General features: G+C 62.0%; 4 protein-coding genes across 14 annotated transcripts; 2 read left to right on the top strand and 2 right to left on the bottom strand.

Annotated features, from left to right (window-relative positions):
* Positions 1–1,314: 1,314 nt before the first annotated feature.
* LOC120599812 (uncharacterized) lies at positions 1,315–7,390 on the bottom strand. The gene is made up of 6 exons (XM_039858932.1): positions 7,256–7,390; positions 6,753–6,828; positions 4,757–4,850; positions 2,411–2,654; positions 1,935–2,312; positions 1,315–1,792 (listed from the first exon to the last, which is right to left on the bottom strand). Exons 1-6 carry the CDS (start codon positions 7,303–7,305, stop codon positions 1,768–1,770), a joined length of 867 nt encoding a protein of 288 aa, XP_039714866.1. The 5' UTR covers positions 7,306–7,390; the 3' UTR covers positions 1,315–1,767.
* On the top strand, positions 7,367–15,246 carry ENTPD2 (ectonucleoside triphosphate diphosphohydrolase 2). 4 transcript variants are annotated; one of them, XM_039858919.1, is made up of 10 exons: positions 7,406–7,499; positions 10,843–11,053; positions 11,248–11,365; positions 11,829–11,979; positions 12,145–12,304; positions 12,384–12,611; positions 13,065–13,319; positions 13,400–13,519; positions 14,401–14,535; positions 14,617–15,246. In XM_039858919.1, exons 3-10 carry the CDS (start codon positions 11,287–11,289, stop codon positions 14,818–14,820), a joined length of 1,332 nt encoding a protein of 443 aa, XP_039714853.1. In that variant the 5' UTR covers positions 7,406–7,499; positions 10,843–11,053; positions 11,248–11,286; the 3' UTR covers positions 14,821–15,246. The 4 variants fall into 4 exon arrangements, with proteins under 4 accessions (XP_039714852.1, XP_039714853.1, XP_039714850.1 ...); XM_039858918.1 differs by lacking the exon at positions 10,843–11,053 and having other exon boundaries at positions 7,367–7,499; XM_039858916.1 differs by lacking the exons at positions 7,406–7,499; positions 10,843–11,053 and adding an exon at positions 9,606–9,829.
* Positions 8,065–9,714, bottom strand: LOC120599775 (translation initiation factor IF-2-like). The gene is made up of 2 exons (XM_039858869.1): positions 9,325–9,714; positions 8,065–9,135 (listed from the first exon to the last, which is right to left on the bottom strand). The coding sequence occupies exons 1-2, from the start codon at positions 9,712–9,714 to the stop codon at positions 8,764–8,766; spliced, it is 762 nt and encodes a 253-aa protein (XP_039714803.1). The 3' UTR covers positions 8,065–8,763.
* A 1,586-nt stretch (positions 15,247–16,832) lies between the features above and the next one.
* On the top strand, positions 16,833–22,286 carry NPDC1 (neural proliferation, differentiation and control 1). 8 transcript variants are annotated; one of them, XM_039858931.1, is made up of 10 exons: positions 17,045–17,169; positions 17,949–18,016; positions 19,747–19,893; positions 20,934–21,059; positions 21,148–21,327; positions 21,397–21,463; positions 21,535–21,619; positions 21,691–21,773; positions 21,939–22,035; positions 22,116–22,286. In XM_039858931.1, the coding sequence occupies exons 2-10, from the start codon at positions 17,986–17,988 to the stop codon at positions 22,191–22,193; spliced, it is 894 nt and encodes a 297-aa protein (XP_039714865.1). In that variant the 5' UTR covers positions 17,045–17,169; positions 17,949–17,985; the 3' UTR covers positions 22,194–22,286. The 8 variants fall into 8 exon arrangements, with proteins under 8 accessions (XP_039714861.1, XP_039714862.1, XP_039714865.1 ...); XM_039858927.1 differs by lacking the exon at positions 17,949–18,016 and having other exon boundaries at positions 16,833–17,169; XM_039858928.1 differs by lacking the exon at positions 17,949–18,016 and having other exon boundaries at positions 16,836–17,169; positions 21,694–21,773; positions 21,942–22,035.
* The last annotated feature ends 1,673 nt before the right edge of the window (positions 22,287–23,959 follow it).

Genomic DNA, 23,959 nt, shown 5'->3' with positions numbered 1-23,959 from the left:
GCACAGGGACCCCCACAGGTGGGGCGCATATCCTACAACCCTGAGGAGTAGCCCAGCCACAGAGGAGGGTCCCAAGTGCAGGCTGGGGGTCTAGGCGGCAGCCCGTGTGCCAGGTTGGCCCCAAATCATCCCAGCCTGCAAGCTGCCGTCCTTGGAGGATGGGGTGGTTTCTCCTGGAAGTGGGGGGCCAGGTGTAGCCGCCAGCACCCAAGAGGACTTGTGGTGCGGTGGTTAGCCCAGTACCAGCCACGGAGGGCCCCTTAGGACCTGCCCACCAGGACGCCCCCAAGTCCTGCACGGTTCTTGGATTTGCCTCTCCTCATCCCCCAACCCATCCCCCTAAACCAGCCCAGGCCCTAAGCCCACCCCCACTGGGGCCGGGGGGCTCTGCTCTCAGGGTCTCCAAACACAGCCTGTGACATTTCTAGAACTGAAAAGTGCACTGTCTCCTGCCCGTAACCCTTCCATGACTGCATTACTCAGGGCAGGCCCAGGCCAGACTCTGGAGCCCCTCCAGTAGCGGGGCTGCGGCTGCACGGGCAGCCTCCGCCCTCTGGGCTGTGCATGTGCCATTCCCTCCGGAGCAGCCCGTCCCTGCTTCACCTGGCTCACCCGTCCCAGCCCTCCAGGCCAGATGGAGTGAAGAAATCTACAGGGGCCGGAACAACCAGGGCACAGCCTCTGGGCGAGCGTGTGGCCGCGCCTGCAGGCTCCAGGCTCCCAGAACCTGGGAGACGCCGAGTCGGACACATGAGGCCGCGCCTTCAGCTGCAGGGATGACCCGGCCACACAAAGGCGACTGGAGAAAAGCGGCCTCCCTTGGCCCTGGTGTTCCATGCAGGGTGACGTCTGACCTCAAGGACAGGGTTGCCAGTGGCCCCAGGCTGGCAGGGCCAGGCGACTGGCGGACACAGACATCTCGAGCGGGGTTCCTCAGCCTTGCACAGTGACGTCGGGAGCTTCCCCGGGCACCATAGGGTGTCTGGTCACATACCCGGGCTCTGCGCTAGGTGCCAGCAACGCGCATCCGCGCGCGCAAACACAGGCCCCTGACTGCGGGGTCGGGTCGCCCCAGTTGAGATCAGCTCCGGAGGAATGCGACTTCGGGCCTCACGGTTTGGTGCAGATCAAGTTCCAAGGAAAATTAGCGTCTCCGGGTTAACAAATTTTCACAAACCCCGACGAGGAAAGATCCCACCATGAGAAACACACCAGGCACTTCAGGCGGCATCCAGTATAAACTTGTGTCTAAGGAAATAAAAGATTCTTGAAAATGTGAACAAGGATTAGTCTTTATGGTTTCTTATTCTATTAAAAGGTATAATCTTTTATTCTATAAAGGTGACCAATAAAGTACAAAAAAAATTAGAACTTCTAGAAATAAAAATATATAATTGAAATTAAAAACTTGAGCGGATCAAACTTTAGATAAAATTTTCAGCGCAGCTAAAAAGAGACAGTGACTAGAGGCATATGGGAACAGGAGTGAGGTGACCTGGTCGTGGTCACCGGGTGGGATTTCCTGGTAGGGTGGGGAAGGAGGGGCGGTATATGAAGATAAATGCTTCTATTTCCCTAGAATTGTCTAAAAACATCAGTCCTCAGATCCAGGAATCCCAACAAGTCCCAGCAGGATAAATAAAAAGAAAGATCATAAAAGAATCCGGAGACGGAAAAGCATTTACCTGCGAAGGAACAGTCACGGCATCAGAGGGCAGAGACAGTGAAATGGGCCTTTGATGCCCGTCAGACAGAATCCTGAGCCCGCTACGGCCATTCCCAGAGAAATGACCTTCCGAGAATGAGGGCAAAATGAAAACATCCTCAAAACACGGCACATCAGAGAGCTGATCGCCAACAGGACTCCACTGAAAGGAGCCGCAGAGGAAGGGCTGCGGGAAAGGCAGAATGCGGTGTCAGGATGGGTCACTTACCGCTCGCTGCGGAGCGAGTGAACGTAAAACGCAGCGACTGGAGGGAACGGCGGCTCTCTGGCCGGCTCCGCGGGCGAGGGGTTGCCGAGCGCTGCGCGGGGGGCTTGGTGAGCGTCTCCACGTGGCTGGAGAACACACTCCAAGGTGGCACATTCACATGGCTGTTGGTGAAGAATCTTGGTTTCTCGTCCCCACAGGGCCACTCGAGTGTCCTCACGGCGTGGCGGCTGGTCCCCTGGAGCAAGTGACCGAAGAGGGACAGGCGGGAGGAAGCCGTGTGCCTCGGGGATCTGAGTGAGTCCCACCATCGCCTCTGTCTTATTCTGTCCATCGGAAGCCGGTCCTTTCTCGAGAGGTTTAGGGGGACTTGGGCTCCACCTTTTCAAGGGAGTTAGAACCAAATCATCTCTGGACATGTTTTTAAATCAACCAACACAGATCATTAAATATGTAGGGAAACCCAACCGAACACTGACCGTAAGTAATTATAATAATCCCAGTGCCGATTCGCCTGTGGGGCAACAGGGTGTGCCTGAAATGATGTCATGTCGCCGCGCGAGCAGGGACGAGGCACTGGAGATAAGCCACCCTCGAGCGCGTAGCTTTTATTCAGTGTACACATTAAAGTAACTGGGAGAACCACGTAAAATGATGGCTGTTCAGTGTACCCCTCCCCAAAACAGAGGCCAGGGAGGTGGGATGGGGGAAGGAGGTTCAACCCTAAGAAGAAGAGAAAAAACTCAGAAAACAAAAAGAAATACGTTAGTAATCCCGACGTCTGTGACGGGATCAGACTCTAGTTAAGGCTGCCGGATTGGAGTTTTATAAATCCCGATAAAAGCTCCTTTAAGAGACACCCTTAAAATATGCTGACCCCGAGAAACAAACAAAAAGTGTGGGTAGTTGTATTAATATAAAATAAAATAGATGGCAAGGCAAGAGACATTGCTGGTGATGAAGACGGTAACCACCAAATAATAAAAGGCTTAATTTGCCGGGAAAATGGAACAACCCCAATAACACAGCCACGAAAGATGTAGATCACAAGGGACGCGCAGACATTTCACCGAGGAGGGTATACACGGATGGCCTCTCTGTGTGTGAAAAGACATCCAATAACCATTAGAAAAAATGCAAATTAAAACTACAGTGAGATATCACTATACCCCGATCAGACTGGCTACAACGAAAAATAGTGATAACACCCTATGCGGGCGAGAATGCGGAGAAACTGAGTCACTCGGACATCACTGGTGGGAATGTCAAATGATACAGCCACTCTGGAAGAGTTTGGTACTTCCTTTTAAAACTAAAATCGAATTACCATATGTGAGGGGTAATTTAATGTGTCATCTAGCTGGGGTGTGGCACCCAGTCCTTTGATTAAACACCCGTCTTTAGTGCAGCTGGGAAGGTACCTTTTAGACGTGACTAACATTTACATCAGTAGACCTGGAGTGAAGCAGATTAACCTTCCTAATGTGGGTGGGCCTCGTCCAATCAGTTGAAGGCCATGAGAGACAAGACTAAAGCCCCCCCAAAGAGGCAGGAATTCTTCCTGCAAATTGCCTCTGGACACAAGGCTGCGACTTTGCTGGGTCTGCCCCCTGCCGAACTGCTCCGCAGATGTGCTGGCTCCCACACCTGCACGAGCCAACTCCCCAAAAGGGGCCGCCCTCCGGTGTCCTGCCTCTGTATTCTTGTTGGTTCTCTCTCTCTGGGGCACCCCGACGGGTCCATCACACCCCAGCACGTGCGTCCCTGGGCGTTTTCCCCGCAGATCACTCAGGGACACGGCGCGAGCGTCCCAAGTAGCATTATGGGTAACAGCCCCAAACCAGAAACGACAGTGTCCTTCTGTGGGTGACCGGGCGTGCAGATCATGGCCCTTCTACGCCGTGGGACAGGACCCGGCCACCACGTGGACGAGCCTCAGGGAAATTACGCGGAGTGGCGAAGGCCAGTCTCTGAAGGGCACATGGGGGGTGCTTAATTTATGCAGCACTTGAACTAGAGAAATTACGGAGATGGAGAAGCAGGTCAGTGTGGCCAGAGGGGGCAGTGAGGGGTCTTAGGATGGTCCAGGTGAGTTTCTTCGTTGTGGTGGGTACGTAAGGCCACATGTGGGTAAAATCCATTACACAACACACATATCACACACACACACACACACACACGAAGTGCATGTGAGACAGGTGAAGTGCCAGTGCCCCAATGTCAGAGGCTTGGATTTGCCACCGCACTGTCATCGTCTAAGCTGTTAACATCGGGGAAACAGTACAAGGATGTCTGTGTGCGCATCGCCGCAACCTCCTATGACTCTGTAACTATTGCAGAGTAAAAAGGTGAGCTAGAACACGGATACTTTAAAAAACAAATTATACATATATGTGTGTGCGTGTACATATATGTGCGTGTGTGTATGTATGTATATATATATCAAGAATTATCAGAACTATTAAAAAAAATGGACAAAGCCACCATCCCAGGAGGAAATTCAACATATCTCTAACTAACCGGAAGGACGTGGTAGGTTACTGCGCTGATGGTGGGCTAACAGGCAGGTAGAGACCAGCGGCTCACCAGTTAAACACACACTCTTCTCCAGCACGTGTGGGACATTTGTGACTATCCATGACCGAACATTCGGCCAGGAAGCCAGCCAGACAACGTCAGCAGATGACTCTCGCCCACTGTGACGTGAGTTAGAAATCGCCATCACAGAGGGAACTAGAAGAGGCCCAGACTTTCATATATTAAAATACACACAGCCGAACAATCCATGTCGGATAAGAAATCACAATGAACGTGAAAAATCTTACCTGAATGAACATGGAAAGAGAGAAGTGGATGTGGACGCAAACACGTTAGAAAGAAAGTCCCCGAAGTCATGAATAAAGCATTGAATATCAGCAGCTGGAAAGAAATAGCAGAATAAATGCAAGGAATATGGAGGGATGAAATTATTAAAAATTATGTTAGCACATATTTATTACGTAGATACTTTGTACCCGACGCTTTTCTTGATGCGGGGAACAGCCGAACAAATCAGACACAAAAATTCCTGCTCACGTAGAGTTATGTCCGAGAATAATACAGATCAGAGCAGTGATCAGTGAAACAAAACAAACATACATCCCAGAAAACATCGATAAAGGCCCCGCCCTGGTGAGAAGCTGATGGCACACCGGACTGGCGGAGTTAAAGCGACGAAGGCAGAAAGAATTGTTGGCAGGAATAAACAGGGGCGAGGGCAGCGTGTACCACGGAAGTGAGGCGGGCGCTCACGGCATTTTCACCAAGATGACACCAACCCATTCGAAGGGAGAAATTCCTAGAAAAATGCAAAGCTAACTCAAGAAGCATCAGAGAAGCTACTTAACGCGATTCCTGTAGAGGAAATTGAAGTCGTGGTTTGAAACCCCCCAAAACACCAGGGCAAGTTCGACCCGTGACTCCAGAAACAGAAAATCCAAACTCTGTGCACATTTTTATGACCTTCAATTTACATGACCTTGAACTTATAACCTTGAATTCAAAACCAAACTGGGATTTTACAAGAATGGAAAAATACAATCTGACTCCATTGCAGCAACGGATAAGTGAGACACTATGGTCCGTCCCAAGGGTTAGTCCTGAGGCAAGACTAATTTAATATTTTAAAATTTGTTGTGATTCATGACACTAACAGATTAAAGGGGAAAATATGGCTGCAAGAGATGCAGAAAAATTCAATAATGCTCAATATTAATTCATGTTTGCTTTTAAAATTTTTTTGTTAACCAAGAATTTACAAAGAAGCCTTCAGCCAACACTATGGTTAACAGTGAAACACCGAGTTTTCTTCGTTATGATCAGGAAGACAATAGTGACGTCTGTCATGGGCAATGCTACTCAATTTTATGGGCAAAGGATTATTCAGAGGTTAACAAGGTTGTGATCACAAAATTAATATGAAAAGCCCATTGACTTTCTATATACCAGCAGAAGAAAATATTAGAAAATGTAATTTGAAACTGTAAAATATTATGTACCAAGTTCCTAAATCTAAGAAAAAATGTGCAAGACCTTTAAAGAGAAAATTATTTAAAGCTTTTTTGGGAAAGACCTACAGGACAGCCTAAGCAAACGGAGAAATAAACCATGGTTTTGGAGAAAACACTCAATGTCTTAGAGAGGCTCACTTTCCCCAACGGGCGCGTCTATCCAATGTAACCACAGTGCAAATCCCAACGGTTTTTCAAGGAATTTGGGGAGCCCGTCGAAAACTTCCGTGGAGGAGCTAAGGGCTCCGGGAAAAGGAGCAGAGAAGGGACTTCAGTCCCCGGGTGGACGGAACCCAGCACCCCTGAGATACACGCTGGACAGTGGGTGAACAGACCATCAGGTGTGACGTCAGGGCAGAGAGGCGCCCCTGTGACGCCCCGCGCTGGGACAGCCCGTTCCCCGCGTGGGAACACAGGAACTGGATCCTCTCCTCATATACACACAGAACCCTCGTCCAGGTGGACTGGAGGCTTGCACTCAGCACTAAACCCGTTAGAAAATGACGGACGGGCTATCGTAAGGCCTCATGGCAGGTTACTCACGCGAGACCCCAAAAAGCAACACAGAGCAGGAAACTGAGGCACGGGGACCAGTTAAGAGCTTTCGTGGTTGCCTGGCCAGAGAGGATCCATGTCCAGGGCACAGCCGACCCTTGACCAGCAGCAGAGTTGGGGCCTCGCACCCCAAGCACCATCAAAAATCCACGGATAACGTTTGACTCTCCTGAAACTCTAGCGACTAATGGCGTCCTGTCGACCAGAAAAGCTTTACCGGTAATGAAGTCGGTGAACACGTATTTTGCAGGTTCAATGCATCCATCCTATACTGTGTTCTTCCGTTAAGTAAGCTAGAGAAAGAAAAGTGTCATTAAGACAATCATGAGGAAGATACATTGACAGTATTTAGTGACAAAAATCCACATATCAGTGCCTCCAAGCCCGTGTTTTCCAAGGGTCAGCTGCGTACTTACTGCCTGCAAGTCAGTAAGAAAACGTGGAGGACCCTAGAAGTGGACTGATGCTCCACAGAAAAAAACGCTCGGGCCAGAAACCCATCTGGCAGCCAGGCAACCAGAGTGACCAGGCCCCCGGGCCGGGGTGACTCGGATTCAGCCTAGAAATGGACTGTGTGGGAGAGAACCAGGTCCTGACAGCGGGGCCAGTGACTAAAAACATGGCTCAGAAACCGGGGAAACGACACAGTTCAGAGGCGCTGGCAGGTGGCCAAGCACAGAGCAAAGCGGAGAAGTGATACCCCGCCCCCCACAGCGGCACCTCCGCCAGGGCCGCCAAGGTCTCCGCGGTGCTCCTGCTTTGTCACTCATCGCCTGCTCTTTGCGGGACGCTGCAACTCCCAGGCAGCCTTGCACAAGTCGGCTCCCCCCAGGACAGGCGGTGGCTGCCGTCCCCACGCCCACGTACGGGCCGAGCCTGCGGAGCCTCCCGCTCCCTGGGGCGCTCGGCGCGCCTTCGTCAGACGACAGCCTGATCGCAAGAAGAAGCTCCTTCACCGGTCAGGGTGCGTCAGCCATTGTGGCTTCCGGTGGGGAGACTGAGGCAGAGGCAGTCCTGGGACGGAGTGCCGGATTCTGTGGGGGGCAGGGGCCTCTAGGACCCCTCCCCCAGGGCCTCTCCCCCTTCCAGCCACATGCCTGCCTGGGCCAAGCCCCGGGCCCCAGGTCTGGAGCCCCGCCCCCACCCAGGTTCCCGAGGCCGGCTGCCCGCCTGGTGGCTCCTGCCAGGGCTGGCCTCCCCCTCGGGCGCCCCCAGCCGTCTTCCAGGGCCCGCGGGACCCCCCGGCGCCGAGAGGGGCGTTCCCGCGCTGGCCTCCGGGAGGGCTCAGCCCCGGCCTCCGTTCTGGCGGTTCCCTCTCCCCACCCTCTCCCCCTTCTTCCCAGGCTACTGTGGGCCCTGGGCCAGCGGCCCAGCTGCCCCCGCCCCCCAGGGCAGGGGCCAGGCCCGGTCCTCTCAGGCCTGGCGGGGCTCCATCCAAGGACTTGTCTGGAACACCAGGGAGCCCTGCTTGGGCCTGGCGTGGGGGGGTCCTGGGGGCCCGCTCGGGAGGGGGCAGGCCCCCTGCTCGCCTGCTTTTCATGTCCCTTCAGGCGCGGGGCTCCCTCTGGGCCGCCTTTGTCTCTTCCTTTCAGCCTGATCTGCAGGCCAGTCCCTCCCCTGGGTTTTCTGGGGTGGAAGAAAGGGCCGGAGATGGGGGGTGGCGGGAAACAGGGCCCCACCCAGAGTCTCGCTGCTGGGCCCCTGCCAGGCGGGGCTTCAAGGAGGCTGAGCAAGCTCCTGGTTCCCACCCCTGCCGGCCTGGTCCCAAACTGGAAGAAAGGAGCCTTTGCCAGCCTGTGACACCAGACCCTCCGCCTGGGCAGCGAGCCCAGCCCAGTCGTCCCTGCCAGTTCCAACCCGCCAGGGTGTTGCCCAGACCCTGCCCCTTTCAAATGCTGTCCTTTGCCACGCCCCCCTCCCCACCCCCACAGCTGACGCTCCTGGGTGGTCTTGTCACATGCTCCCGCTGCTGTTCCTGTTCTCTGGGCCCTTGGTGCTGGAACTCCCATTCTGCTCAGGGCCACTGACCAGGGAAGGGGGCTGCTTGGCCAAGCTGACAACTGGGCATGTGTGTGTGTGTTTGTGGGGGTGGGGGGAAGCACAGAGGCCAGACATTTTGTTGGGGGGAGCAGCAGGGCTAGGGTCTGGGGCCAGCTGAGCACTTGCACACCCTAGCCAGCATCCAGGGACCTGTGTGCTGACAAGCCTGGCCTGAGGGACCCTGGACCTCATTTCCAGGATGTGGCCTTGTGTGCAGAGGGCCCCTTGCTGTCCCCCGCCTTGAGAACCCTCCGGCTGCCCCAGTCCAGTTTTCTGTCCCCACCCCCAGCAGAGGAGGCGGCAGTGATGGCCCATGCCCTGAGCCAGGAGATCCTCTTCTTTCTGGACTTGGTGTGATTGTGGCCATCCTGCCCCTCTCTGCCTGTCACCCTGGTACTGGGCTGTGTGACACAAGCTCCTTCATGCTGCTTGGCTGTGCACCTCTGAGTTCCCAGCACGTCAAGGGCAGGCCCAGCCTGGGTCAGCTCTGAGCCCGGATGGTAAGGCGCCCTGTCGCGGGGCCCAGGGCTGGTCAGCACCGCAGGCTGGCCGGCTTTTTCCTGCAGGGAGGGGGTGGCAGAGACCCAGCCGTAAGCCCCCTTGTTCTCGTGGCTGGCAGTGCCTCCTCTCCCCAGGAGCAGGCAGAGAAAAGCAGGGCTTGCCAACCCCATGACCCTCCCCAAGCCTGCGGGGAGCCAGCCCAGTCCACCCCCATACCAAGCCTTCTGCCTCCTCGCACAAAGCCACACCTGGACCCCTCCCGGAGAGGGGAGTTCTCTGGGTCCTGCCTGCGTGGAACCCCCTGTCCAGATACTGGTAGGCCGGCCCTTGGGGTCCGAGGGGACGAGTCGTGGGCTGAGCGGACAGGAAGGAGGAGGGCAGACGGTAGTCTCAAGGTGCCAGGGCTGCGACCTGGGCGCTGCGAGGGCGGGGGTGACTCCGGCCGTAGCTTTCACCTGCGCTCTCGGGAGGCGGCCCTGGAGGGCGGTGGGCGGAGCGGCCGCCAGTGGGCGTGGCCAGCCGTGGCCCGTGCCGGTCCGCGCCCCGCCCCGGGCGCCTACCCCGTGGCCCGGGACCTCGGCCTCCCGGCCGCCCGCCGCCCCTCCGTCAGCGCCTCGTCCGTCCGCGCGTCCACCCATGGCTGTGAAGGTGCTGTCGCTGCTGCCGCCGTTGTTGCTGGCCGCGGCGGGGCTCGCTGGCCTCCTGCTGCTGTGCGTCCCCACCCGCGACGTCCGGGAGCCGCCCTCTCTCAAGGTGCATGCTCAGGCACCCCGGCTCCCTGCGCCGTGCGGAGAGCAGCCGGGCATGGGGCCGGAGAGCCGGGCGGGGAGGCTCGGAGCCTGCGCGGCTGCCCTAGACCCCAACCCGCGCTCGGCTCCGGGCTCGGCCGGGTGGGGTCCCGGCCCCTTGTGCTCCTCTCCTGTCCCGGGCCCACGGGGCGGCGGCAGAGCTTCCGGGGCGCCGCGGTGCTGGAGACCGAAGTCCCTGGAACTCCCTGGTCGCGGAGCCTGTCACGTCACGGGCGCGGCCCAGGGGTTGTCTCTCTGCTCCCCGGATGCAATCCTTGGACGCCCCAGGCCCCAGGCCGCAGCGGGACGGGCGTGGCCCCCGGGGGCGCATCGCTAGGGGTTGGGACCAGACTGTGTGCATCAGGGGCCGGGGCCCAGGGAACCTGCCCCACCTGCCCGTGGTGGTCCAAGCAGAGCCCGTGTGCCCTTGAGGAGAGGCGGGCAAGGTGGGAGGGTTGGGGCCGGCAGTGGCAGCGTGTGCTGGTCCTAAACGGTTGGGGGTGGGCTAGGTCAGGGTGGCCTCCAGGTCCAGCTGACCCATAACCTTTACTGACTGGGGGGGTGGGGTAGGGGAAGGCTTGGGGGATGTGTGTGAGGGGGATGCTCCAAGCCCTGGGAGCCCAGGATGGGAGCTCACAGGGGCGGCTGCTCTATAGCCAAGGGCCACCGCCGGCAGGGGTGGGGCGAGTGGACTCGTTGGCCTGCTGATCCCGGAGTTCCCTGGTAGGGGGAGGGCTGCCATGGCCCCTTCGCCAGGGCTCAGGAGGACATGTTCTTCAGCTGTGCTCTTGCTATGGGAATCCAGGCCCTTGGGGGTGGGTGCCGGAAAGTGGCACTTGTAAACTGGGTGCTGCCCTCACCGGCCAGCGCCCCTCCACTCTGTAGGACAGAGCTCCCGGCTCAGGCTCTGAGATGCAGGGAAGGGGCGTCTTCAGGCAGGGCCAGCGTGGATCACAGCCCGCACTCAACCTCTCCCAGCCTGTCCCCAGGGCGCCAACTTCCACATCCTCAGGTCGGGCTGACGTCAGAGACATCGGGACGGAGCGGAAGGAAGAGCTGGCCCAAGAGTGTCCCTCCTGCAGCTGGGCTTCAGTCCCAGAGCCCGGGGACCTCGTGTCCCCAGGACCAGGTTCCAAGGGTGGTCCTGGGACTCTGCTGTTGACACAGCCCCTCAGCTCGTCCTTGCTAGGTTGGCTCCTGCCCATCTACCCCTGTTCCCATTCTCCCCGCTGACCGAGCTGTGTCACTGGGGCTGTCTCAGGACTTCCAACCTTGCCACAGGGCGAGGTGGGGCGAAAAGCCAGAGGGGGGTGATGGGGCAAAGGGCATGGCCTTCATGCCCCGGCCCCTTCCCCAGAGGGTAATCCCCACTGTCACCCTCAGTATGGCATCGTCCTGGACGCTGGCTCTTCCCACACGTCCATGTTCATCTACAAGTGGCCGGCAGACAAGGAGAATGACACAGGCATCGTGGGCCAGCATAGCTCCTGTGATGTGCGCGGTGAGTGCGAGGCACCCCTGGCCTGGGTACACACCCCCCTGGCCCTCGGGGGGCTGTTGGCATTTTCATTCTAGAAAGGAAGCCCAGGCAGTAGTTGGAAGGTTTGGGCCTTGCCTGGCCTGGGACCGGCTTCTACCGCCCAGATAGAGCAGGAGGGGCTCCAAGGGGCTGGTGGGCACACCCAGGCAGGATCCCCAGGGGCTAGGCCAGCTGGGCCATGCCCAGTGCTTTATCCTGGCACCTGCGCACACACCCACCGCATGGGAGGCAGCCTCAGAGACTCTGGGTGGCACGCAGGTGGGCCCCTTTGTCTGTCTCTGAACTGGGCGTCTCTGAGGCCTTAAGCTGGGAAGGTGTGTCTAAGCGGCCACCTGGTTTGGGAGCCCAAGCCCCCAGCCCTTTTGTCCTGCGGCCCCTGGAGGCTGCCGGCGGGGCCTCGACCGCTCTCACTGCCTCCCTCTAGGGGGCGGCATTTCCAGCTACGCAGACAACCCTCCCGGTGCCGGCCAGAGTCTGGTCGAATGCCTGGAGCAGGCACTTCGGGACGTGCCCAAGGAGAGACACGTGGGCACACCCCTCTACCTGGGAGCCACAGCAGGCATGCGCCTGCTCAAGTGAGTGTGCCTGTCCCCCAACCTTCCAGGCTCTGGGATCCCACACACCCTCAGCGGAAGCCGTGGGCTGGGACTTCCTTGGCTGGCCAGGCAGACACCGTATACCTCAGCAGCAGGCTCCCGGCCACCTGGGAAGAGCCCCTCACAGTCCTCTCTGTATCACAGCCTGACCAGTCCAGAGGCCTCGGCCAATGTGCTCGCGGCTGTGACGCAGACGCTGATGCAGTACCCCTTTGACTTCCGTGGTGCCCGCATCCTCTCGGGCCAAGACGAGGGGGTGTTTGGCTGGGTGACCACCAACTACCTCCTGGAGAACTTTATCAAGGTGGGCCTGCCGGCCAGCCCAGGGACCCAGGGGTGTGGGCACCCACCCACGGGCTGACCCCAACCTCCACTCCTTACAGTATGGCTGGGCAGGCCGGTGGTTCCGGCCAAGGAAGGGGACCCTGGGGGCCATGGACCTGGGAGGCGCCTCCACACAGATCACCTTCGAGACGGCCAGCCCAGCTGAGGATCCAGCCAACGAGGTCCAGCTGCGGCTCTACGGCCAGCTCTACCGCGTCTACACCCACAGCTTCCTCTGCTACGGCCGCGACCAGGTCCTCCAGAGGCTGCTGGCCAGTGCCCTGCAGGTGCCCCCAAACCCCAGCCACCTGCACCACTGTGCCTTCTTGGAGGGAGGGTCAAAACGGGATGTGGGCCAAGGGCACAGAGCAGAGCCTGGGCAGCAGCCATGCTGAGGGCTGTTCAGGCAGCAGGAACCATTCGCTTTCATCAGCTGGCAGGACAGGATCCGGCGTGGGCCAAGGCCCAGTGGCTGGGGGTGAGTGCCAGGCTGGGGAGAGAGGAAGGCCAGAGCCCGATCTCAGAGAACCTGCAATGCCTGGCCGCAGGCTTTGGGTTTGTCCAGCAGGCAGCGGGGAGCCGGGGACTGCTGCTAAGCACAGAGGTGATAGCACCAAGGGGGGCTTGTGGGAGGTCCCCCAGGCCGGTCCTCCACAGGCGCTCCACGGGTCCTAGGGTGAGGGCGGTGGGCAGTGCTTGAAGTGGGGGTGGTGCAACCAACGCCCTCATGATTCCCCCAGACCCACAGCTTCCACCCCTGCTGGCCAAGGGGCTATTCCACGCAAGTGCTGCTCCGGGACCTGTATGCGTCGCCATGTACCGCAGCCCAGCGGCCCCAGACCTTCAACGGCAGCGACAGGGTCCGCCTGGCGGGGGGCAGCGACCCGGCCCTCTGCCGTGGCCTCGTTTCCGGCCTCTTCAACTTCTCCTCCTGCCGCTTCTCCCGATGCTCCTTCAACGGCATCTTCCAGCCCCCTGTGTCTGGGGACTTTATGGTGAGTCCAGGGGACGGGGTGGGGCCGCTGCCCTGCAGCGCCTGGGGTCTGGGCACACCTGGACTGTGTCCCCCTCCCAGGCCTTCTCTGCTTTCTTCTACGCTGTGGACTTCCTGCGGACCGTGATGGGGCTGCCCGTGGCAAGCCTGCAGCAGCTGGGGGCCGCCGTGGTCACTGTCTGCAACCAGACATGGAGTGAGGTGAGGCCTGCTCCCCTCTTCCAGGGCTTCGTGGGCTGGCCCCTCCTGCCTCCTGGTCATTCGTTTGTTCTACAGGTGGAGGGGCCCGGGCCTCTCCAAGAGCCCACTGCAGTAAGAACCATACTGCTCGCTAGATTCGGAAGTGGCTGGGCCCTGGCAGGAAGGCCGGGAGCCAGACCACAGGGGGCTGCAGAAACCTCCCTGAGGCCCGCCCCTCGGGAGGGAGGGTAACAGTCAGCTAAAGCCTCTGACAGTGGGGAGCAGGGGTGGGGGCGCAGACCGGTGGGGAGGAGCTGGAGGGCAAGCAGAAGGGCTCAGGACTTAACAGGTAGACTTGGCAGGGCCCAGGGGTCAGGGAGTGAGGACCTGAAGACGCCTTCCGGGATTCTGGCTTCTGCCACTAGCCAGACGCCGGTGCGGAGTAAAGCCAGATGGAGGGATTAGGGCCTGTGGAGCATGAGGTGCCCACCAGAGGCTCTGGGAGAAACACGTGGTCTGTGGGCTCAGGTGGCCAAGAAAGCCCCGTCCTCTCTATGTCCACTGACAGGCAGGCTGGGCGCTGGGGAGCAGGAGGCAACCCCAGGGGCTGGGGTTCAAGCCTGGAGCTTCTTCTGTCGCCCCGCCCACCACCATCACGTGCGCGGAGGTTGCTGGAGCCCTCCACTCCCTGGGTGGCCGTCCCTGCTCTCCCCTCCCAGGCACAGGAGCTGGAGGCCATCCTGAAGTCACATTTTTCTTCCCGGAGGAACAGCCCCTCCTGGTGGTGGCCTCCTCGGCCTCGGTCTTTCGGTCTTTCTACCCCTTTACCCCGTGTTGCCCATGTGAGGGGGGGACGTGCAGCACGCCGCTGGCCACTCCAAGTTCTCCCACATATGTCACAGCTGCAGGCTCTGGCGCCGGGGGAGGGGTCCCGCCTGGCTGACTACTGCGCCGGAGCCATGTTCGTGCAGCAGCTGCTGACCCGGGGCTACGGCTTCGACGAGCGCGCCTTCGGCGGGGTGACCTTCCAGAAGAAGGTGGGAGATGGCGGGCCGGGGCGGGGATGGGCGGGGCCTCCCGGGCTGCGCCGAGGCTGAGGCCGCGCCCCTCGCCCGCAGGCCGGGGACACCGCTGTCGGCTGGGCGCTCGGTTACATGCTGAACCTGACCAACCTGATCCCCGCCGACCCGCCGGGGCTGCGCAAGGGCACCGACTTCAGCTCCTGGGTGGTCCTCCTCCTGCTCTTCGTCGCCCTGCTTCTGGCCGCGCTGGTCCTGCTGCTGCGCAAGGCGCGCTCCACCAAGTCGCCGAGCGCCATCTAGGGACTGGCTGGGGGCAGCTGCCCCAGCCCCATATATCCCCATCCTTCACCCCACCCCACCCTCAACATCTCTGCCCCTCGAGCAGCCCCGAAACCGAGGCGGGGCTCCAGCGCGCGCGCCCACGCCCTCAGGGGCCGGGGTGGACGAAGTGAACCGAATCCAGCCCCTTCAGCCCCCCGCGGCCTTGGCTGCGGCTCCGGCCTCCTGCTCCTCCTCCTACCGGGGGTGTGCGCTTCAGACACCCCGCTGCCCGCAGCCCGCGACTGCAGTGCTGGCACCCCGGAAGTGGAAACTTTATTCGGATGATCAGGGCCCTCAGAGGCATCCCCCATCGGTCTTTGTCAGGGGGAGGGTATCAGAGCCCACAGGCTGGGAGCCGGCCCAGCGCTCACTTGTAAAATTTTGTAATAAAAAGTTTTTCCTAGAGCAGTGGAGGGAATTTCATGGGGGTGCGGCCCCCTTGCTGCTGCCTGCCCTCCCTCCCCACAGCTGTGTTGGATACGCAGGACCACTCCCGGTCCCCAGGGTGGGCTTGGGCTCTCCCAACTTCCTCTCCGGGTCCAGACCTGGGGCGGTGCGGACGCCACTCCCCTGCTCCACCATGGTGGCCTGGAGTAGCTGCAGGATGGCTGGCCTGAGAGTCCCTGAGTCCCTTGAGGCTTCTCTGGCTGGCGGAACCCCTGCAACACCCCTAGAGCTGCATCAGTGACCTAAGCCATCCTGGAGGCTGGTCCCTGGCCCAGAGTTGGCCTGGGGTAGGGGAGGGGGAAGCGGAGGTGGCAAGGAGGGGAAGTCGTGGTGGGCAGGGCAGGCAGGTGTCTAGGGTCCGGTCAGTGCTGGGAGAGACTGGGAAGGGGGCAAACCCTCAACAGGAGGTATTTGGGGGGATGTTGAGCTGAGGACCAGGAGGGACGCTGGGGCCCCTTCACTCCCAGGGATGAACCTTGTGCAGAGCCTGGCTCTAGAGCCAAGCTGCGCCAGGGGTACAACGTCCACCTCCAGCCTGGGTGCTTTTCTACATCCCCCCTCCCCAAACATCAGCTGGCCCCACCTACGGTCCCTGCAGCCCCTCCCCTAAGCGCTGTTCTCTCCGGCGCGGGGAGGCGTGGTCTTGGCTACATCTCCAGCTCGCCCCAACCGTTCTGGGAAGTGAGCTCACACACTATTTCTGTCTGGTCAGTGCGCCGTGGGGGAGGGTGGCAGTCCCGTTCTGCTCACCACCACCCCGCACTCCACCACCTCTGCCGGTGTGCGAGCCATTTCACTAACCCGAGGGCAGCCAGCCCTACCTTCTGAGTTCAGAGACACAAAGGACTGAGGGGCAGCACCGGGTTGGGGGGTTCATCCTTGTTCTCGCAAAGGCCTGAGCGAGAGGGAGGTTTCCAGGTGGGATGCAGTAGGTGTGCTCTCAGGAGGCGCCAGGTGGAGTGTAAGGGGGTGCGTCATGGCTGCTTTGTTGTCGTGGAGCCCCAGGCAGCTGAAAGGCTGTCACCTGGGGACCGTGGACAGCTCCCAGCTGACTCTCATCGACAGCTCCAGGCTCCTCTTGCCCCCTGGTGGCCCCACTTGAGAGCGACCGCCCATTTCAACTCGTTCTGTGCGCGTGTTTGCTTTTCCCCGTCTGTCTCTGAGAGCCCGCCGCATCTTTGGGCACACCTGTGCATCCCTGTGCACCTTTCCATCTGTGCGCCTCCGGTATCTCTGTGTTCCTGGGTGCTCGCACCTCTAGCCGCGGGCGGGTCCTCTGCTCCAGCGGGGTGGGGGTGGGGTGGAAGTTGGCAGCCCCGCAGGGAGGGACCCGAAGAAGCCCACTATCGGCCAGTCCCTAGCCGGATTTGTGGCGAACACAGAACGTCCCAGGCTGCAGAGGCCGGAGAGGTTGAGGCACCCCGAAGCCCGCTGTGGGGAAGGGTCGGTCCGAACTAAGGGGAGGGGGAGGGGCGCAGGCTGGAGGCGCCGTCCCGCCTCCGCAGGTGCAGCGCGCAGGCGCAGTCGTCGCGTGCGTCCTCGCCTCCGCGCCTCCATCCCGGATCCTTTGCCGCAGCGTCAGCGCCGCCGCCGCCGCCGCCGCCGCCTCTGCCTCTGCCTCTTTTCTCCTCTCCGCCTCCTCTTCCTCCTCCGCCCCCCCTGCTCCTCCTCCTCCGCCTCCGCCTCCGCCTCCGCCGACGCGGCGCCCGGAGCCGGCGCCGAGCCCCGGGCCGTAAGGTGCCATGCTGCCCCGGCGGCGGCGCTGAAGGATGGCGACGCCCGTCCCTCCGCCCTCCCCGCGGCACCTGCGGCTGCTGCGGCTTCTGCTCTCCGGCCTGGTCCTCGGCGCGGCCCTGCGCGGTACCGCCGCCGGCCGCCCCGGTGAGCGAGAGCGCTCGGCGCAGGCCGCCGGGCACCGTAGGGCCGCGATCGCCGGGCGGGGGTCGCGCTGCGCGGCGCCGCCGCCGCCTCCGCCCTCGCCCGCAGGCCCGGCAGGCCCGGCCCGCGCGAGACGGGGTAAACAGCCCCCTGTCGCCGAAGGGCCCCGCCGGATGGGCCTCTCCCGGGTTCCCGGCGTGAACCCGAAGTTCACGCGCCGCTGGCCTTTGTCCGATGCGGGAGCCTTTCTCTCGCGAGGGCTCTGCGCGCGGGCCCGCGCCGGCTGGCCGCCCTCTGCGCGCTTCTGTGGTGCGCACCTCGGGCTCCGCGGGCGCGGGCCCGGCCCTGGGTGCCCGGCCACCGGCATCTGCCCTGGGGTCGGGGTCGCAGTGCTGGTCTGCCTGTCTCCGTGCCTCGGGCGCTGTTGGGCACGTGCCCGGCTTTGCTGTCGTGGTGGGGTCTGAAGGTGCCTGGGGCGACAGCATGTCCCAGGCTCAGGGTCTTGCTCTGGCTTCAGCGAGGGCAGAAGATGCGTCCAGTCTCAAGCTTCCTCCCTCACCCTCAGCCCTGGAGGGTCCCGCCATTCTGTTTTGAGTGCTGCGGCCTGAGGGTCACCTCTCAGGGTAGACTTTAGCAGAGAGCCATGGGTTTAGGGTCCTGGGAGACGCACCCTGCTTCCCAGACGGGCACTGAGGTTCCTGGCAGTGAAGATCTGCAGGGACTGGGGCCCCAGGGGACCGAGCCAGGACACTGCCGGAACCTTAACTCAGTTCTCCTGGCAGCCGGACGGGAAGGTGCTGTTCTTAGTCCACTTTACAGATGAGGAAATCGAAGCACAAAGAGGTGACTGGAACGTGGCAGCTGCGATGCCAGCCTGGGCGATGTGGTTCTGTATGTGTGGCCAGAGCCGGGCAGGCTTCCTCCTGGGCACCGCACCCGTGGGCGGGAGGCTGGCATGGCCAGGCGAGGTGCCTGCGGCATGGCGGAGGCTGCCTAGGGAGAACCCGGCTCCAGGGCCTGCACGGTGGGGCCTCCTGAGGAAATGGACTGTAGCCACTGTGCACAGCCCCTGGGGTGGGCAGGTGCCAGGCCAGCTGCTCACCCTGATGTGGGGTAGGGTGCCAGTCTCTCTCCAGCTGCCATTGTTTCTGGAACCTCCTTCTGCACCCTGAGGCTGGAGTGGGGACTCTTCCAGGCAGCAGCGTGTCCTCCCGGGCTGGGGGTGGGAGTGTAGGTAGGCCCCTACCCTTGGCCTGGTGCACTTTAGGTGCTCAGCACTGGGGGGCAGGAAGCGCCTGGCTCTCCAGGCGCCCAGCTAGTGGGCAGGGTCCAGACGGACCTGCTGGCACAGGCTTAATGTTTAACTAGCCCAAGCCCCAGGCCCAGCTCACCGATTCTGGCGCCTGCTGCCCCAGCTTGTGCAGGATGGTGGATGCCTGGGATGGGCTCCCTGCCTACCTGCCACAGGGACTGCTGGAACTTCTGGAGGGGCTGCCTACAGCCAGGATGCTGTGTGTCAGGTTACCCCGGAAACCAAGCCAGGCCAGCCAAGGTCTGGAGAAGCATGGAGCTGGGCATTCCCTCATCTCCCATGTCACCCTGGGCCCCAGTAGCCCTTCTGCAGTGTGTGGGGTGGGGCTGGGCTGAGAGAACGGGTCCCGGTCCTCCAGAGACACCCCCACCCTGGCCTCCCCAAGCGAGACTGACCCGCCCGCGCGTATCCCCCTGGCTCTGCTGCCTCTGCTGCCTGCTGACTGCGGCCAGCATCCCAGGCCTCGGGACATTCCTTAGCTTTGAGGCATTCACCTTCCACATCTGAGAGGGAACCGAGGCAGAGCTGACCGCTGCCCAATGCCCTCAGTGTCAGGATGGGACCCGTTTGCTGTATGCACAGGACACTGCAGTCTGGGCCCCAGATCAAGAACTGGGCCTTGCGAAAGTGCCAGTCCTGGGCAGTGGTGGTTGCAGGAGTGACCCTAGCTTAGTTTCTGTATCCAAAGTGAGACTGGCTAACTCCATCCCAGGTCTCCCCAACTCCGGCAGCTTCTCTGTGCCCTGGGGACAAGCAGAGGTTAGGCATGGGGGAGAGACCGTCTTCCAGGCCAGTCTGGCTCTGCTCTCCAGGGCCATGGGACGGCGTGGGGGGCGGGATCTAGAAGGGCAGCGTGTGCGGGGAGGAGGTGGGTGGCCAGCATCCTTTGCTGCCCCTGCGTTAGAGAGACCTGAGCCCCACCCTCTGGGGCTTCCAGTCTGGACAGAGGCTCGCTCTGGGGCACGCCGAGATGGGAGGTGGGACTTGGAGGGCTGCAGGGCCCTTCCCTGGGGAGCTCGGTGCTGTCGGAACAGTGAGGGTCAGGCCTGCACAGTGGACTCTGGGGAGTGGGTGGGGCATGGGAGTTCCGATAAGTCTTCGGACTGTTTGTCTTCCTGGTCCTGGTCCCTGGCGGTTGGGCGGAAGGGCCTGCCCAGAACAATGGCCAGAGTCAGGCTGGCCAGCTGTGTGGGGGAGGGGGAGGGTGGCTGGGACAGGATTGCTTCTGTGCGGCGCCATGACCCCACTCTGCTCTGGTTCCTTCCCAGATGTGGCCACCTGTCCCGGGAGCCTGGATTGTGCCCTGAAGAGGCGGGCACGGTGCCCCCCAGGTGCCCACGTCTGTGGGCCCTGCCTTCAGCCCTTCAAGGAGGACGCACAAGGACTCTGTGTGCCCAGGACGCGCCAGCCTCCGGGTATGGGGGAGCAGGGTAGCCGTCCTCCCTTCCCCACCCTGAGACATTCGCCCCCTGTCCTTGGCCCCCAGGTCCTCTGAGCTCTGTGGGGTACCAGCGACTCTCGTCACCCTCCAAGTGGCCTGGTGATTCTTTCCAGATGGCACCAGCCCAGAGCCTGGCAGTGGGCTGAGGCCCAGGGCAAGGGATGTCCAGTGTGAAATGCTGGGGTGATACCGGAGAGGCGGGATCAGAGTTCCCCAGGCCTGGGGACCCACTAGGTCTGCAGGAAACCTCTCTGGCACCCACTTCCGTGCCGGTGGCTGCCCCTGCTCTTTGTCCAGCGCGCTCCCCTCTCCGATGCTGACTTGTCCACTCCATGTGTGGTGAAGGGGGGGTGCCCCACCCGCCGACCCGAGCCCAGCCCGATAAAGGGCGGCCAGATGCTGCGTGAGTGCGGGTGTGATGGGCCACACATACAGGGCCACCGGCGGTGCCGAGTGTCTGGGCTAGTGGCTGGAGAACCCTGTTCTTGGCACGGTGCAGGGTGGAGACAGAAGGGCAGGCCTGCCATGGAGGCTGCTGCTGTCGGCCCCGTGCGTGGGTGCCTCCTCGGAGCCCAGCCTGTGGGGCCCAGCACAGGGACAATGAGGGTGTCCGGCCACTAGCACCACCTGGACAGCCGCCGTCCCTTCTTCCTGATGACCTGGTGGAGGTGGGAGATGAGAGCGGGGCCTCTCCCCGCTCCCCGGGGAGTCACTGCCCCTCTTGGCAGAGAAGGTGACGGGGTGGGGCGGTCCGTCGTCTCCGTGCTCTGTCCGCCCTTTGTTGGTAGTGGGTGGGGTAAGGGGCACCCTTGCCCATCTCCTGGCACCCCCAGTTGTCCTGGGAGTTTTGCTGTTCACAGTGAGCTCCTTCAGTTGTCCCCATGGCAATGTAGGATGGCCAGGGGCTGCTGGCCAGTGGTACCTGGCCCTCGGGCCAAGAGGGGCCTGGAGGGAGAAGCACCGTCTAGGAGGGGCTGGCAGCCTCTCCACCTGATAGCCCCTCATTGTCCGCAGGGGAGGGACCGCCCCACCCCAGACTGGAAGATGAGATTGACTTCCTGGCCCAGGAGCTAGCCCGGCAGGAGGCAGGGCGCTGGAGGCTCACGGCACTGCCCCAGCCTGAGGTGCCCCAACGGCTGGGTGAGACTCCGACCCCATTCCCATGCCCTGCGCCCACGTCCTTGTCCCCAGCCTGGTTCTGCTGTTACAACTTGTCTTCTTTCTGCAGCAGCCACCCTGGGGCTCTCGGAGGGAGGGCAGGGCCCTGACCTGGGCCTCCCTTCCACTCCTGGGGCCCCTGCGCCCACGCCCCGTACCTCCTTGGGCTCCCCTGCGTCATCTGGGCCGGTGCACGTGTCCCCCTTGAAGTCCCGGGGCACACGCGGTGACAGTGTCGGCCTCGCCCTCGGTAGGTCTGGGCGGGCAGGGCGGCAGGGTCCTGGGGTGAAGCCCGCCCTTACCGAGCCGCTCCCCACAGTGCTCATCGTGGCCTGCGCTGTGGCTGGCGGGGCTGCCCTCGCGGCGGCAGCTCTCTGCTGGTACAGGTGAGCGTGGGGCCGGGAGTGGGTGGCGGGCGGGCAGGCGCGACCCCGCGTCTCAGGCTCCGCTCCCACAGGCTTCAGCGAGACATCCGCCTGACCCAGAAGGCAGACTACGCAGCGCCACAGGCGCCCTGCGGCCCCGCAACACCTGGGATCTCGGTGCGTGGCCCCGCCCCGCCCCTCCACCCCCGCCCCTGTACCTCGGCTTGACCCTCCCTCCACTCCCCCAGCAGCCCGGGGACCAGAGGCTGGCGCACAGCGCTGAGATGTACCACTACCAGCACCAGAGGCAGCAGCTGCGGTGCCTGGAGCGGTGAGAGGCCCCACCCACCCCGCCCCTGCCGTCCCCTCCCCGCGCCCCCATTCCCGGGCCCCGCCGCCCCCACCCTGGCTCTGCCGGGGTGCGCCGAACGCCCACTTCCAGCCTGGGCCCCTGGCACCTGAAGGGCGTAGGGGGATCCAGCCATCCCGCCCCTAGCAGGCATTCAGAGCCGCCCAAGGAGCCAGACTCCGCCTCAGACGAAGAGAACGAGGACGGCGACTTCACGGTGTACGAGTGCCCGGGCCTGGCCCCGGTGAGTGCCGCGGTGCAGGGCGGGGGGCCGACCGGATCCTGGGGTCCCTTCCCCCGCTCATCTAAAGCCTGCCTTCGCAGACGGGAGAGATGGAGGTGCGGAACCCGCTGTTCGAGCACTCCTCGCTGTCCGTGCCCCTGCCACCCCCGCCGCAGTGACCTGAGACCCACGCCTGCCCTGGGGAGCACCACGCCGCCCAGTGGGGGCGGGGCAGGGACCTGCGTTTCCCAATAAAGAGACTGCGTTCTGACGCTCGCTGTGCTTGTGGCCGGGCACCCCTTTGGGGGGAACGGGACCTCTGCTTCCCCTGTACCTGTCCTTTCTGGTCTGCACCCCCAAAGGAGGGAATGAGGAGAGTGGGAGAGACCAGGCGTGGATGGGGGTGCTGGAGACAAGCGGCGGAGACGGACTAGAGCACGTTTCGAATCAGCGTGGGGGTCGTGCTGGAGACTGGGCCCCTGCTCCGCCTTTGGGGCCATGGTGGGTGCTGCCTGGAGTGGGGACTTGAGGCTTCTAGCCACACCCCAGAGAGAGGGTGCTCTGTGCCCTGCTAGGGCAGGGAGGCCTCAGTGTCCCAGACACAGGACCACCGCCACCTCCTCTAGGCTTCACCCCCACCCTCCTCCTCCTCCAGCCTTCACCCTTACTGACACTTCTGCCCCATTGGGGTAGGGGAGGGGTGCAGTACAGGACTGAACCCATGTGGAGTTGGTGCCACGTGCTGGAAGACCCCGTCCCACGTATGATAAAGGGACTGGGGAGCGGAAGCCACAGACACCTGGCAGTGGGCACCCAACGCCTCCGTGTCTGCACGTTGCCGGAAAGCGGGAGAAGCAGGGTGCAGGCCTTGAGTGTGGCTTCGTTCCAGGGACCACACGGGCCCTTGGGCCCCTGCAGCATTTCAGGGGGGCGGGGCTGCTGGGCAGATGGACCCAAGGGACACAAGCGGGTGCACCAGGTGGGTCGGGTGAGGGGAGAGAGATGGCAGGGACTCCAGAAGTCAGGAGCAAGGTCTCGGCCCATGCCAACCCCCACTTCCCCTTGAGCAAGGAGGGATGGGGCGGGCGACCTTCAGCTGAAGGCCCAGGGGTGGGGGTGGCGGGCCACATGGTGTGGCCAGAGAAGCTAAGAGTGGGCCTGGGGAAGGGGTTTCTGGGGTGAGGCCCCACTGGACCTGTGCCCCACTGAGACTGGGGTGCAGATAGCATCGGGTTCGAAAGCCCCTCAGTGTTCCCTGGGGCAGGGTTCCAGAGAATGCTGGACCTCTGGCTCTTGGATGGTGGGGGCAGCCCCGAATGGGACAGACCGGTCCCTGAGGAGAGACAGGTGGGGTTGGCCTTGGCCCTGCTGGGAGCTAAAGGCTTGTTATAAAGCAGCTCCCTTCGGTGGCCAGAGCCCACCCGGGCGGGCAAGCCCCGCCCCCGCCCCTCCTGTGCCGGGGCCTGTTTTCCTTCAGGCACCTTTGTGGGAGGCGGAAGGAGGCGGTGCAGAGGGCCAGGGACCCATGTGGGATGAGGGCAGAGTGATGAGGATCACAGGTCGCCGTCACCTGTGCCAGTAGACGCAGCAGCAGAGAAAACGAGCAGAGAGGTTAAGGCCCCACTCGCCAGCGCGAGTGGCCGGCCACCCCGCTGGGTCTGGGCCAGGCCCGTCTCTCGCTGGCCTGACACCGCAGACCCAGAGCCTGGAGCTCCGGGCTCAGTCCCTAAGGTCCTGACACTCACCTTTCCAACTTCCTGCTGGCCTGACTACGGTAGAAAGCGGCCACCTGGTGTGTCCTGTCTTTTCTATCTTCTCGGGGGTCCCCATCCTGTGTCCGGAGACCCTGTCGCCCACTCCCCAGGGCCTCAGTGAAGAGGGTGCCCTTTCCAGTGGCAGCTGCAGTGAGAGAGGAGCCGGCAGGGCAGGGCCAGGAAAAGGAGGA

Source organism: Pteropus medius, unplaced genomic scaffold, assembly GCF_902729225.1.
Source record: "Pteropus medius unplaced genomic scaffold, Ma_sr-lr_union100, whole genome shotgun sequence".
Classification (NCBI taxonomy): domain Eukaryota; kingdom Metazoa; phylum Chordata; class Mammalia; order Chiroptera; family Pteropodidae; genus Pteropus; species Pteropus medius.
This window is presented reverse-complemented; position numbering and strand designations above follow the sequence as displayed.